Raw genomic sequence first — 16,029 nt, 5'->3', positions numbered from 1 at the left:
TATGAACCTTCCCTAGGGTTCTGTGATTGGGCCTTCCAAGAAAGCTAGGCTTTACATTGGTGTTTGAGCTGTCAAACGCCTTACACTTTGGGCTTCTTGGTTCTATTAGACTTTTCCTTTCATTTTCTGAATGAGACTTATCTGGAACCAAGTTGCTCCCTCCTCCCAATTTTCAGCATTTTTAACTTCTGAAGTTCCAAGCAAAATTTAGCACTTGAAAGAACTCCCAATCTGATTCAAGCTTTGCTTCACGTTTCCTTTATTTGCTTTGGATCAGTTCTGAAGCAAAAAATACTCCATTTTGCTTTGTAGACTATGTCTAGATGGGCGGCATATAAATGCAATAAATAAAATAAAACCGCCTGGAGAGTGCTTGTAGCGCTATGGGGCGGTATATAAGTCCAATAAATAAATAAATAAATAAATAAATAAATAAATAAATAAATAAATAAATAAATAAATAAATAGATAGATAGATAGATAGATAGATAGATAGATAGATAGATAGATAGATAGATAGATAGATAGATAGATAGATAGATAGATAAATAAATAAATAAATAATAAATAAATAAAATTGTTTTCCAATCAAATTTTGAATCGAAAACACATCCCTAGTTACGTGTTTTTCAATATATAATTGTGTTTCTCCACTACAAACATCTTTGTTAGTTCTTCTTAATTGCCAAATTGCTAGAAGATTTCCTTTCAAAACTGAGAAATCTATAGATAGTCAAAAGGACACCAGAAGGACCATAGGAAGCTAGTTTGTAACAACTCAGACCCTTATTTTATCAAGCCAGTATTGTAGACTACCTGTGGTATCAGGCAGATTTCCCAGACATACCTGAAGATACTGATAACAGAATCTTCAGCAATTAGCCTGCCATACATATATTGTATCATTGTACTATGGCCTTCCCCACTTCAGCACTTAAGAGAACTGAAAATGTTGTGCCTGAATGAACTCAACATATAGTATACCACTGTTCACTGATTGCCCATATGATGCACAGAAATAAGGGAAAAGCAAGATTAAAAAAACTGTGCCATCCCACAATGGAACATGTAACAGAGATAATCCCAATGACAAAATGACAAACATTTGCTTACTTTTAAATATGAAGCTGCTTCCTGGACGGAAAGACCATTGTTGACAGAATTGCCGCATTCATGATCTCCTACAAGAATTAAAGTCATAACATTCCCTTTTAGACAGTAATATTTCTTCATACTAAAAATATATTTAGAAACAAATTCTCAAGTGAAATGTATACATACAAATGTTACAATATGCTATTACATCAGAACGTTCTTATTGTTTGTGATCTATCTGCCATGTTGTTTTAACTAAGACATCCTATAAATACCTTCACAAAAAATCTAGAGAACAATTTATATATCACTAGCTATGTCTATACGAATTATAAGGACCACTGAATCCAATGTGGATTATTCCCAGATAAGTGGGGCTACAGGATTGTAACCTAAGCATCACGTTCAATGGCTAATAAACTTCAGATTAATGAACATCTGCTTTAAGTTCGATGATGCTCTGAATAAATAAGACTTGGATCCCAAGATAAGACAAAAATTCACAAAAGGGAAGATTCTGTTCTGTTTTTCCATTCTACTGCTGCTTCTTAATTCTCTCTTATTTGAGACTGCGGCTAGAAGTCAACACAGCTATTTTGACTTCACACATAAACCTAAACAATTATGTTATGTTACAAGGAAACCAGTCTCCAAATTTCTTCAGCAAAAAACTCTTCTCCTCCTTTCACTCTAAATGACCAGTTATAACAATCTGTACTTTTTATTTCTCATCACATGACCAAAGTATCCTAGCTTTCTGCACAGGATGTGTCTTGTGATTTCTATGTATTTATTAATTTATCTTAACATGTCTTTGTTAGTCTCTTGTTCCAATAATTGATTATCCTGCAATAAATCCACATTTATCTCTCATAACAGTCTATGTTAACATTTATGATTCCATACAGTCGATGCACAACTACCTAACAACTTACAATATACACTCTAAGTCACTGTCTTCTTTTTGCTATATATTGCATTTTTCATATTTAAGAAGGTGCTCCAAGACATCTCTATTCTGACTTTTATTGAATGTCTAAGATCCCACTATTCATACAGTCAAATTTTTACATTCAAATGTTTAGCTACCCAACAAATTTAAATGTTACCTGCTATTTGTGCCAGCTTTTCATGAAGTATGTATAAGCTATTCATGAGAATTGTTTCATTTCCCTACAAATTTAAGAAGATAGTTAACAAACATTCTTATAAAGTATTTATTTAAAAATACCAACATAACCATTTACAATTAGCACAAGTCCTAGTGGGCAACAAACATTTTTTAAGTACAGCATCCTGAATTTTAAGAATCACCATTCATGGGAAAGAAGTCTTCCATTTATATTCCTATATGATCTCAAGAGCAATGAAATTGGGAGGAAATGCACCAGTGTCTTTGTTGTACAATGTCCTTATTGTACAGTTTAAAGGGCAGTGTTGTGTATTATGTTTTGATGATGGATGATTATTACAAGCCTCTATTATATAGACCCTAATGTACCTAGTAGGTGTCCAGTGTAGTGTAGTGGAGAGACAGATAGACTAGGACTCTGGAGACCAAGATTCAAATTCCCACTTCGCCATGGAAACTCGCTGGTGAAGTGGAACTGGTAAAACCTTAAATATCTCACTTATCTTGAAAGCTCTGTTAGGGTCACTCTTGAAAGCTCTGTTAGGTCACTATAAGTTGGTTTCCACTGACAGGACATAACTAACTAATATACCTTGCCAAAACAGTGCAGCTTCAGTGCCTTGAGTTTTTAGTTAAGATGTGAAATGAAAACTACAGGTTGAAAGCAAAACACCAAAACAAGATAATTGATATAAGGGGGGGGGTATGTTTCTTTGATGTGATTTTTTTTTAGTTTTTACTGTGGTTGGCTTTTTTTGTTTTGTTTTGTTTTGGCTCCAGCACATTCCGATGGGGCTTGCTGTGTTGTTTGTTTTTTGGCAATTTTTTTCAGCCCCAGCGCATTCTGATGGGGCTTTTTCTGTTTTGGTTTGGTTTGGTTTTTTGGCAACATTTATTTGGGGCCCCAGTGCGTTCCGATGGGGCTTGCTCTGTTTGGTGGTGTGCGTTTAGGGGGGGCGTTTTTCTTTCCTGGCCCCAGCACATTCCAATGGGGCTTGCTGTGTTTTGTTTTTTGGTGATTTTTTTTCAGCTCCAACGCATTCTGATGGGGCTTGCAGTGTTTTTGTGTGTTTTACAGTGATTTCCCCCCCCCCCGGCCAGAACGGATTAATGGGGTTTCAATGCATTCCTATGGGAAATGGTGCTTTGACTTAAGACCAATTCAAGTTACGACCATTTTCTGGAATGGATTAAGTTTGTAAATTAAGGCACCACTGTATCCCTTATATCAGTTATGTGTCCTTTTTGGGGATTTGAGGTGATTCAAGCCCAGGAGTAAAACATAAACCAAGCTCTTATTAGAAACCCATATATACAGAATTCCTCATGGCAAAAATGTTGTATAAGGAACATAAATTCCTCACATAACTGACATACAGCATGCAAAACTACAGAAAGCCCACCTAAGATTTACATAGAACACTAACCCATTTTATTAATATTCAGGAGGCAATAGTCAAAATGGGGGGGGGGATACTTTAACATGGATATTAAATGCATACTTACTTTCATCTCAAGTAAGGGAACCTGATCTTTATCTATTAAGAGAGAAAAAAAGAAATTCACTTAAGTTAATCAATACCACATGTTACCAAAACTAATCAAGTCATCAAATTAAATGCAGCATCTCCAGTTTATACCAAGAACAGAAAGGATGAAGACTGTGATCTATAAGAGATGTTGACTCCTGGTTTTTAAAGAAAAGCAACAAAAATAGCCCTCCATCACGTTCTTGAAATAAAGAATGCTTGGGGGACATGTAAAAAGACTTGGCTCACTTCCAATATTGAAAACAAATCACTGGTCTAAGATATGTGCTTAAAGGTACATTATTTCTTAATCCATTTACAGAATGGATGAGGGTGAGCAAACTGATGCTTAACTTAAACAAGTTCTTTTGAAAATTCAAAAGGCAAATCAAGGGAAAGGCACCCAATCTTTGCTGAACTGAATATACTCCCTTTGAAAACTCAGAGCTGCAGCTTGACTATATTTATCGATTCAGCCCAGAGTCTGAATGCTCAGGTTTTGGTGGTGTGGGCAAGAACCTATTTGCATGTCTATCCCTGGAGAAGTCTGATCGGGTCACAATATCATATGGATTGGTTACATGGTGTTTGGATTACTGTACAGTAACATGTTATATTTGGGAATGCCTTTCGAAAGAGTTTCAAATTGCCAATATATCCAAAATGGTGAGGCCAAGCTATTGACTGAAGCCAACTACTGTGAGAATAAAAATTGTTTGCTACAACAGGCTCACTGAGTACTAGTCCATTTTAGGATACAATTCAAAGCATTGCTTATGACTTATAGTGCATTTTATGGTTTAATGCATTTGGATGACATCTCCCCATATGGGCATGCCCTGGTCCCATGATGTTCAGGAGAGGCCTATTTGCTGAGAACTTTGTAAGAAAGGGCTTTCTTGGTGACTGCTCCAACACCATGGAAATCCTCTCAGAGGGATACTGGACAGCCCTCCACCTGGCTGTCCTTTCTGAAGCAATCATACAGTTTTCTAGAACACAGATTTGGCCACTGGTTCACTGATGAGGATGGCTGTTCAGCTCCTTTTATGGTATTATTACATTAGTTTTAACCATGTTAATTCAGTGTTTTTAACATGGCACATTATTCAAAAGTGAATTATTAAAATGTCTACTGTGTTTTAATATACTATTTGAGTATCTGTTTTTAAAATAATTTATAAGCCATTTGGGGTCTTTCAAGGGAGAAATACGCAATATAAATTAATAAATTATTTTAACAGCATTTTTTTATTGACTCGGAATGTAAAAGTCTAACATCTGGCCATCTAATAGAGGTTGCTACAGATAATGCATCAAATATCACACAAACATTCAGTATACTTTGTAATTGTGATCCTAAAACTCATAATTCTGAAAGACAAAATTTGGAAGTATAATGCAACACTTTAAATAAAGTACTCATATTTATCACATATAATAATTTCATTTTTATTCCTTATCCCCCTGCTCTTCATTATTTGAACTATTTTGTCCTTTGATGGCTATATTTCTTCCACAGGACAAAAAAGATACAAATAATGAAAAGTAGTGGATAAGGAATAAAAAAATTGTGTACTATATGTGAGAATTATGAGTACTTTATATAAGATGATGCATTACGCTCCCAAATTTTGAATAAAACTATGTTTATTCAGTGATGTGCAGAACTACACTCAGACAGCAACTACAGGATTAAATTCTGGAACAAAATGGCAAAGTCAGTGTAAAGAATGCCCTATGTTCCTATGTACATAAGCACAGGGCTTAGGAACACAGGAAAAGTTGTCACATAGAGCAATTAGAGCACCTTTGGCCTAATGAATGGATCGTGCCTTAATCATACTTCAGTTAGGCATTAAATATGAATCAGCAAAATAGATTTTGAGTAATCCCTCCAAACTAAGACCTAATTAATTAATACAAAAATATGGTTTGGAGCATGGATAGGACCTTTCCGCCTTCAGGTATTTTTTGGACCACACACCAAGTGGTATGACCCCAACAGTCAGGGACTATGGGGGCTGCTGCACTACACATCTGAAAGGCACCATGATGTCCAAACCTGATTTGGAGGAGAGATTATTATACCTGAATGCAGTCACTGTAAGTGCTGCTCTCTTCAATTTTACACCACAAGACTGTGGTTTAGGAAACCAAGACAATCTAACTAGAATTGGACACAGTGGGATGGGGCAAACAAGCAGTGTACAGATTGATTATTCATTCCCAGGGTTAGCTGTTTTACAGTACTCTGTAAATCTGGCCACTAAATTTTATTTTTACATATAAACATTAAACATGTAAAATGAAATGCAACAACATCATGTCTTCAAGATGTGTAATGCAGTACACCTGAGAGCAACAGTATATCTTCATCTGAGTAATACATGAAATAGAACAACAGAAGCTCCCTTATGCTTGATCAGATTATCTGTCTAACTACATCAGTCTAGTCCAGCCAGGCTTCCCCAGTATGGAGCTTTCCAAATGTGCTGCACTACAGATCCCCTCATTCCCAAGCACCTAGGAATGATGAAAGGTGCTCTCCAAAAATTTAGAGTACACTAGGTTTAGAAAGTCTAACGTAGAACATAGAAGTAATATTTCTCAGTCCTATTTAGAGATGCATGAGGTTGACCTTGAAACTTCAGTATGCAAAGCTTGTGGTCTTCTCTCTATTCAACTTTGCTGATCATATCATACAATTTTTAAAATAATGAATTTTTCCTATTTTTATGAAGTTTAGTTCTGACACAAACACACTCAACGTCTGTATGGTCAGAACATCTATCACACATGCCTCTCATTACTTTTGCCATTTAAAAAATCAAAAATTGCTACCAATTCAGATAATATACATTTAGAAATTCTACACACAAAATAATTCCTTGCTGCTGTCTCCCAAGCTTTCCTAGAATTATAAGAATGTCTTGTTTTAATAAAAAAATTCCCCAAATATGACATAATTTCACAAATTAGAGTGGACAACTTTTGGCTCTCCATCTGTTGTGGACTTAAAACTTCTAGCACCACAACTGGACAACTGGAAATCAGCCATTTCTCTCTGTGTGTGGAAGCAGTTCCACATAGGTCTCAATGTTTAGTATGTTTGCCTAAAAAAGCCAATGACTGCATGCACACCTACTGAAGATTTCAAGTCTGGGATCTGTGAAAATAAGAAGCAGTACAGAAATATTCCTGGAAAAAAGATGTCAAAATTAAAATATAGCATAAAAATTAGCTAACCACATGTTACACAAAACTTATGCCTGAAGACAAGTGTTGCAGCCTGGGGAAGTTACTATTTTGTCACTACTTAGTTATATGGCTTTTCATTCCTTAGCCAACCATTCCAAGTTTAACTGATGTTTCACATCACACTAAATTAGAGGATATATACACTGCCCACACTTTTTTTCCTGTATTCTAAAATTACATGTAAATCTTTCTATTTTCTACAAGGTACAGCATATAGGCCAGAATAATGCAGAGTAAAAAGAACACATAGTCTTATGTGTTAAAGGCACATTTAGTGTAGCCAATATTTCCACCACACATGAAACAATCAAATTCATAAAAATAGTACAGTACATGTAAATTCTAGGGATTTTAACTTCAACATATACCACAGGTACAGGAAAGATTCTGCTGACAGATAGGGTTCTGCCTTTATATTTTAGCTCAGTGGTTTAGATATCTAACTGTGGAGCCAGAGGCTGGGAGTTCAATTCCCCACTGTGCCTCCTACAAGTAGAGTCAGCCTGTGTGGCCTTGAGCAAGCTGCATAGTCCCAGGGCATATGCAAAAGGAGGGAAGGGTAAACCACTTCTGAGTATTGTCCACCTGGAAAACCCTGAAAAAAGTTGCTGTAAGTCAAAATTGTCCTGATGGCACATAACTATTGTAATTAATACTATTATGTTTGCATAAATGTTCATCTAAAGATGCATAAGCAAATTTATTTATTTATAAAATATTTTTACTCAGCCTTTCTCTTTGAAAGGACCCAAATTTAAAATTGCCTTTCATTGGTGCTTTACTGGTAAAACAAATGTTATCATGGCCTACATAAAGATTTATTTATATATGGCAAAGAAATGTCAGAAAATTGTTTTTCCTGTACACTATGAGAGTGACATCATGAAAATGTCAACAATGAAACAAATTTTAGAAAACTATTATGATGATGAAAAGGAACGTGTTAAATATAGGATATATACCATTACAGAAGACAATAGGAGGTCACTGAAGAATATCTACTTGACAAGACAGGGAAAGGAGGAAAGGTCAGGTTTTCAGGAAACTTTTATGATCTCCCCAATACATTTTTCATGCAAATCACATTAAAGTCAAGGGTTTTATACACTGCACAAAAGAATCTTTCAAAAATAATGAAGAACTGCTTCACCTCAAACAAGAACTGCCAGAGCCTTACTTCTCCTCAACTGAAGTGAAACCCATAATTCCTTCTACCACAAAGCTCTCCCTTCAACTGTCCAAACTCTTTGCAACTAAGCCAACTTTATGTCACTGGAGATAGAAAGTAATATGGAATTGTATTTCAAAGTTATTTCAAAAATCTAGAGAAAAGTAATTTCTATATTTTATGCAGACTGCTACGTCATGCCACATTTTACAAATTCCTGCATAAGAAGTACTTCCACATTGAAATTAAGGTACTGCATGTGGCTCAGAATGGGATTATGTAACAACCTATACTGTATAACTCATTCATTTCTAAATGAAAGTGTAGATGGAGAGTATATTCTGTAATGTGGGCAGGAGACTCCAACAGGCCAAAAAGTAGCAAGGAGCAAGACATCTCAAATACAGTTTACAGTTTGATCCATCAAGTTCCCATTTTGAAGTAGGAAGAAACAAAATATGTGTTTGTTTTGAGAAAACAAACATATATTAGCGCAGCAGTGTCAAGTGCATTACCTCATAGCCAAATACCTCATTAGAGTTAAAGAATGCACAATTAAAATTCTGAAGCATTCTGCGAAATACTTAAGTGTTGGTGTAAACCAAAAATATCTATATACAGATTCTTGAGATGGGGAAAGTTACAAACTAGAAATCCATGATTATACACAAGTGTTAACAGTTGACAAATCACAACATAGTTGGGCTCAGGCTCTTAACCCCAATGACAGGCTTTGGATTAACTCATTTACTTCAATGTCACATAGGCTTTTCCACCCCATGTTCTAATACTTACTGTCAATTCCCACATGCTCAGCTACTCCTGAACCTCTCATTCTTAGGTAAGTGAGTCCCAGTATCAGAAAGAACAAACAAGCAGCAGTTAAGAGGAACATAGACAGGTAATGAGCACTGAAGCCTCCTGTAGTGGATATTTCTTCTCTCTTGAACTGCTGAAGAAGATCCTCTTCCGGCTCTGAAAGTTTCTGTTTGTAGGTGTTTTTCAGGTAGTTATGGTTGGAACCTGTGTGGTTGGAGTGATTAATTCTAGTGGAGGTGGAAGCAGTAGCACCTGGAGAAAGGCTGTTGGCAGCAGTATATATCCTCGGTTCAGTACTGTAGCCACCAACAGCACCGGGGAGAACATGATTATTGGCTGGCTTTCTGTGACCACCCAAGGAATCGGTCATTTTGCTAGGGTCCAAGTCGGTGAGTGGTGGCGGCAATACCAGCTGATGGGCTTTCTTAGAAGAGCTGGAGCGGTATCTCGGGTAGAGGGGGCTGGAGTCGAGATAATCGCCATCTCTTCTGGCCACTGACACTTCCTCCTCCTCCTCCTCCAGATTTTTCCCCCGACCGGTGGCAGCAGCCAGCCTGGCGTCTAAGCAAAGGCCGCCGCCGCCGCCCAAGGCAGGACCGTGCCCCGTCTCCATCAAACCGCCGCCGCCTGCCGCACATTTATGTGCTGCGAAGGGGGCAATGGATTTGCTCAGGCTCTTCTTGGCCAAGCAGTGGCGAGCAAGCGCCTCCTCTTTCGATCCCTGCGGCTTGGCCCCAGTAACCGGCGTCTCCTCGTCCTCTTCCGAGTCAGAGTACTTCTCCCTCCTAATCGGGCCGCCGCCGCCGCCGCCGCCAAGGAACCGATTCCCGTTCACGGCCCGAGCCTTGCACCGCTCCCGCGGCGGCTCTTCCTCTCCTTCCTCCTTCGCCTCGGCGTCGTCGTCCTCTGCGCCGCCGCCGCCCCCAGACTCCCGCCCGCCCTCAGTCTGCTCCCAAAGCCCAGCCGTGGCCGTGGGTCGTCTAGGCGTCGCCCCCCACCAGGCATTGGGCTTCCTCCGGGGCGGCGCCTCCGCCAAGGCGCTGTTCTTGAGGCCAGCCGCGCCAAAAGCGCCGGTCGCAGGCCTCGGGTCCCGGCGCGAAGCTGAACTCCTCTCCCTCCGGCTGCCAGCGGCGCCAGCCTGGCCCCGGGGGTTGGCCTCCACATCCGATTCGTCCGAGCTGAAGCCCAGCACGACTTTGTTGCCGCCGGCGGCGGCGGCGGGAGCCGCACGGGCCCGGCCGCCGCCCGCAGTCCCAGCAAGAGGGGAAAGATTGGTGTTAGCCAGCCTAACGCCTAAGAAGCCGCCGCCGCCGCCGCCTCCTGCCCCCGGGTTATTGTTGTTACTGTTCCGGGTCTTGGTAGGGGCGGCAACGCCGCGGGCCCCTCCGGTCCTTTCTTCCTCTCGAAGCTTCTTCAGTTTTTTCAGGTAGACCGGCCGGGTACTTTCCGTTACCGGCCCTGGGGAGAAGCCGAGTCGCCGTAGCTCGAAGAAAAGCTCCTCATCACTGAGCTGCGCGGCGGCCGCCGCCATTTTCTTCCCTCAACAGCCGCCGCGGCTGCTTCCTACCCACGCGCCGAGCTCCTGTCCCCGCCCAGGGGCTGCGGTCTTAAAGGTTCTCTATGTACTTAAAATTCCGGTTCCCTGGCTACAAGGGGGGGGGAATCCTCCATGTGCGTGGTAAGTAGGACCAATAGATGACAAAGCAATGCAGACAAAAAAACCTTTGGACAATTATCGAGCTCTATAATTTTATACGCATTCACGCATCATAAAAAAGTTAGAAAAATGACACATATTCTTGGGAGAGAAATCACACTTTTCCTTTTAAATATCTCAAAACAAACAGAAATTCAACAAATGGAGTGATGAGAGCAGCTCAATTGCTGAATATTTTTCTCACAACCAGGTAGTCAAGATCCAGGATTGTTATGCCTTATGCCGTTTTTCTCTTATCTTGTAGAATTTTTCGTGTAAAATTTCATTTATAGATTGTAACTTATGCGTTATGCCTTTTTTTCTCCATCTTGTAGAATTTTTCTAACCGTGTAAAATTCCATTTCATATATATATGTTTATGCATTTGTGTTGTAAGTCGCCTAGAGTGGTCGCAATGACCGGATAGGCGGAGTATAAATGGAATAAATAAATAAATAAATAAATAAAAGTAACGAGTTTCCATTTTTACCCAAGAAACTAGAAACAGCCTTGTGATTTATTGTTATTTTTCAAAGCAAGTCCTCTCTCATGCCTTCCCAGGACAGGAATTCAGTACTAGTTGCAAGCAACCCTTTGCCATTATGGAGGCAAGAGGGGCAGAAAGCCCGTACCTGTTGACTTTCTGTCTGTTGTGCTTCCCAATTGAAGCTGCCTATTATATCTGTGGAATGAATTCAAGTACTGTAGATTCCCACCCCCACGATGATTTTACCTACTGTAGAGCTGCACCCTGAAAAAAATCTGTTGGATGCCCCCCTTTTCATGCACAAGGCATCCCAGCCGTTCTGGGAATCGTTACCCCCAACTGCACTGTGAGAGGCCTAAAGCAGGGAGCACGGCAGAGGCCCCAAATATGCCCCGGCCGTCCCCCTGCACTCAGGGGTCAACTCGAGCCGTCTTGCTCTCCAAGACCCCTGAGGAGAGGTCTCCCACCTCCTTTCCATGAACGGAAGCGGAGGCCTTGCAGGGGACTCTTAACTTCGAAACCCGGGGAGGGGGCCGCGCCCGCCGCTGTACCCAAAGGCAGCGGGACCAGGGGGAGGGAGGATGGCAGGGCCGGACGGGCGCCTACCCAGCTCGGCGCTTCAGGGGAATGCCTTGCGGCCCAGGGGGAAGGCCGTCCCAGCGGGCTGCTCCCGCTCTCTACCCGTTTGCTTGCCACGGCTCCTTCACTCTGCCTCTACCACCCTAGTGCTCACTCGAGGTCAGAGGAGGGAGGGAGCCAACCTGGCTGGCTGGCTGGCTGGCTGGCTGGCTGGCTGGCTGGCTGGCTATCTATCTATCTATCTATCTATCTATCTATCTATCTATCTATCTATCTATCTATCTATCTATCTATCTATCTATCTATCTATCCCTTTATTTATTTATTTATTTATTTATTTATTTCCCGCCTATCTGGTCAATTACGACCACTCTAGGCGGCTTACACCATAAAATTCATGAATATTCCTCCTGCCGCTTTGCGACACGCCGGCTTTTCAAGGCTCTTCTGCGACTCGCCCGCCTCTTTCCACCATCTCACGCGAGGTTCAGTTTATCAACCCCAACTGAAACCTTAGGATTTTATCCCTGCTGCGGCCAATGAAGAAGAAGAGGCCTATCTCGCAGAGAAAATAACTTTGTGGCGGGTACAAGCCTTGTTCACTTCAACTCTACAGCGAAAAAGGGAAAGGGTTCAAAACTTCACCAGTTGTTGCAGCGGCGGCTGCTGTTTCAAAGTACAGTACATTGGTCTCCTATCTACATTTCTCCCTCCAGGTGGAAAAACGTTCTAACAGCAACCGAAAATGACAGCTGAGAGAAGTTTCCCGAGTGTTTCCCTGTCTCTTTGATCTCCGCCAGCCGGAACTGACGCGTGCGCACTAGACTGTGGCCTAGACCCGCCCGTCACCGTGAAAGCGGCGCGCGGCGCCGCGGCGCCCGCCAAAAGGGGAGGGGTGGGTCGGCTGAGATCAAGATCGCGCCTTTCCAAGGGCCAGACCATTTAAGAAAATTATAAAATCCGCGTTTTTAGCTTGTTTGCTTTTTAAGAACTGTAGGTCCTTGGGATTCTTCTTAATTTTGGACCTTCTTTATTTGGGTGGACAACTTTTGCTTCAGGCACTGTAGTGCAGGAAAGGGAGAGCAGGACAAACCTTAAACGCTCGATGAGGCGGACGAGTGCAAGTCCAAAACGAAGAGATCCAGTGGGGTCGGGCGCATTCCTCAAGCTACCCTCAGTAGCTTACATTTACTAGCCTCCTTGCCAGAGATGGGATGGGTCAGGACCTCACATGTGTTTCCCTCCTCCTGTGCTGGTGTTGGAAAAATTAACAGTTCAAACACCTTGATAGGCCAATTCCAGTACTATATTGTTGACAAGAAGCTACCATTAGGACAGAGTATGGAGAGCCAGAATGGTTTCTCCTATAGGCAAAGGTGTCAGACAAGGGTGCATTTTAACCCCTTATCTGTTCAATCTCTACGCAGAACATATACGGAAAGTTGGGCTGGATTCAGATGAAGGAAGAGTGAAAATTGGTGGAAGAAATCTCAGTAATGTGAGATATGCAGGGGACACCATCTTACTGGCAAAAAGCAATGACTTGAAACTACTGTTAGGGAAAGTGAAAGAAGGAAGTGCCAAAGCAGAACTCCAACTGCATGTTAAGAAGACAAAAATCATAACTACATAAGAACTACACAACTTTAACATTGACAATGAAGATATTGAAACAGATTTGTCTGTGTGTGTATATACACATATATACATACACACACACACCCATATATGGATACCCATTCTTGTCCTGGTTCTCCATGGCTTCCCTGCACCAACTTGGGTTGCATAATACAAGTTACGAATCAGAACAATCAAGTGCTGAGGCACACCCATTTCTTTCAGAGCAACCCATAGCTTCTCGTGATCTACACTGTCAAAGGCTTTGCTGTAGTCTATAAAGCATAGACTGATTTTCTGAAATTATTTGATTCTCTCCAGTAGCCAGAAAATATTTGCAGTGTGATTTTGAGTTCCTCTTTCTTTTCAAAAATCCATCTTGATCATTAGGCATTTCTTGCTCCATATAAGGTAAAAGCCTTTGTTACAACACCTTAAGCATAACTTTGCTTGGATGAGAAATTAAAGCAATGATCCTATAATTATTGCAGTCCTTGGCATCTCCTTTATTAGGAACTGGAATGTATATTGACTTTCCAGTCCGCGGACCATTGTTTCGTTTTTCATATTTGTTGACATATGGATTTGTCAACAAATTGTTAGGATTTGGTGGATGCATTCTTTGTTGCTTGAAACAATTCTATCGGTATTTCATCTACCCCTGGTGATTTCTTCCTAATGATTTCAGAGCAGCTTTTAATTTACTTTCTAGAACTGCAGGTTCTTCATCATAGGCTTCCTTTTCAAACGAGTCTGTCATCCTTTTGTCCCTTCAGTATACTGTTCACACCTTCTCTTTATTTTCTCCTGGCCACATAGTGTGCTAGAGACATGAAAAACTATATCATGTGCCCACCTGCAGATCTGAATTACCTTTATGACTTCAACTTAAAAAAAAGTTCATACTCTAGCCTCCTTGGGGTGCTATGGAGAACTCTAGGTCCCAGCAATTTTGCACTTCAGTTGGAAAAAAACTGTTTTGTTACAGGCACTGAAGACATTGTGAAAGCATGTTATCAAGCTATTTTTATGTTTAAAGTGCATACTGTATTTTCACAAATCCATCAGTGCAGTTCCACTTACACATTATTTTCAAGCAATATTGCAGAGAAAATACTGTAAACACACATTTCTTATTAACTTTATAAAACTATAAAGGAGAACAATCGAACACTGTATTCTCTTTACTAAAAGTAATGTTTTACTATATAATGTCTGTATTCCAGATCATACCTATGCAATCTGATTTGGGCTTGGATACCAGTTCTTAATGATATAACTTTGTATTTGATTGTACTGTATACTCATATATATTTTGGATTGTTTTTTGTTTATACAACCCAAGGAAATAGACTAGATGTTTTGTAATATTAAATGGAGGGACTACAGTATATGCATTTTATCCTATTTGTGCTTGGCTGATTTGAGGCAGTTAAGACAAGCTTTCTTGAGTAGATGAAAAGAGTTGTGAATGCCCCTTTAGAGGAGAGTATAGTTCCACCTGCCTTTAAGATGGGTGGAGTTACGGCTTTCAGTAATGAAAATACAGAATAAAGAAGCCTGCTGTTAGATCCCACCATATTAAATCATTCTCAGACACACCTTTTTTAAGCAAGGGACATGGACTGACATCATAGCTTCAGGGATTCCTGGAAGAAAAAAAGTTATCTAGATTCCATTAAAATATTTCAATTCCAGAAGGCTTTTGCCTGCTTTGTTTTAGGGTTGTTTAATTTATGCTCTCTGCCTCTGTATTTTTATTGCCTTTGTATTTTTAGGGTATTTTTATTGCATGCATGATTTTCTCTTGAATTGTGGTTTTATATTTTTGTGAGCTACTCTGGATAGTGGTGGTCTCTTGAAGGGTATACATTTCTAAATAAATAAATCAGTTACAGCCCCTCTTGTGTTTTTACCTCAAAGCACCTGTCTCTCAAAACTACACCTAAATCTTTGCTATTCTCTTCTGCAGTTGATTTGCAATTCAGTGAAAACCAATAGATCTGGTAAGCTAAAGGGAGTGCTTTGTTAATTAGACCAAAGGAAGAGCTTTGCTCCTTGTACTGTCTTTATAGACGGCTTTAATGCTTATATATTAGGACATGTCTAGACTTTTGTACCACTTTAAAAGGTCTTAAATCAGTGAAAGAACATGGTGCAATTTAATACAGCATAATGTTTGGCACTGTAATTCTTGTCAAAGCTTTAAAGCTTTGTTTAATATCAGTGCATATTCCAGGATGATGACTTTCTGTTGCTTTTAATTTTCTTCAGTCTTAAGATTTATTTACACAAGTTCTCTTTCCCCTAATTTCAGGATAAAGCTTTCAGGGTTACTCATGATAAAACAGTGGCCAAAATACTGTAGTACAGGAAATCACACACTAGAGTAGGTCTATTGAATCAATAGGGCCCAGTCTAGTGCAGTTTACTGCCCTAAGTAGCAAGATTTCTTGCCCTTTTTGGACATACTCCAAACCTGATGTAGTGGGTCCAGTGATGTTCACAGTAGTAGAATTAAGAGTCAACTCCTTTATAAGCTCCAATGATTCATATGGGTCTATAGTACTCTGACTTACTATGCTAAAATAAGTTAGAGTAGGCCCATTGAAATCAATGGAATTTACAGAGGCATTGACTCACCAA

The 16,029-nt window shown here is 40.2% G+C and overlaps 1 protein-coding gene across 2 annotated transcripts in view; it reads right to left on the bottom strand.

Moving 5' to 3' along the window:
* The window catches only part of LEMD3 (LEM domain containing 3), a 31,634-nt gene extending 21,030 nt beyond the window's left edge, over positions 1-10,604 (bottom strand). Inside the window, exons 1-4 of one of the 2 annotated variants that reach the window (XM_073000413.2) lie at positions 8,981-10,604; positions 3,734-3,765; positions 2,205-2,268; positions 1,114-1,181 (exon numbers count right to left, since the gene is read on the bottom strand). In XM_073000413.2, the coding sequence (XP_072856514.2) occupies positions 1,114-1,181; positions 2,205-2,268; positions 3,734-3,765; positions 8,981-10,535 (1,719 nt within the window). In that variant the 5' untranslated portion in view covers positions 10,536-10,604. The remainder of the gene's footprint in view (positions 1-1,113; positions 1,182-2,204; positions 2,269-3,733; positions 3,766-8,980) is intronic. The other variant, XM_073000412.2, reaches the window with a different exon arrangement.
* Positions 10,605-16,029: the final 5,425 nt, after the last annotated feature.

Source organism: Pogona vitticeps, chromosome 5, assembly GCF_051106095.1.
Source record: "Pogona vitticeps strain Pit_001003342236 chromosome 5, PviZW2.1, whole genome shotgun sequence".
Taxonomy (NCBI): domain Eukaryota; kingdom Metazoa; phylum Chordata; class Lepidosauria; order Squamata; family Agamidae; genus Pogona; species Pogona vitticeps.
This window is presented reverse-complemented; position numbering and strand designations above follow the sequence as displayed.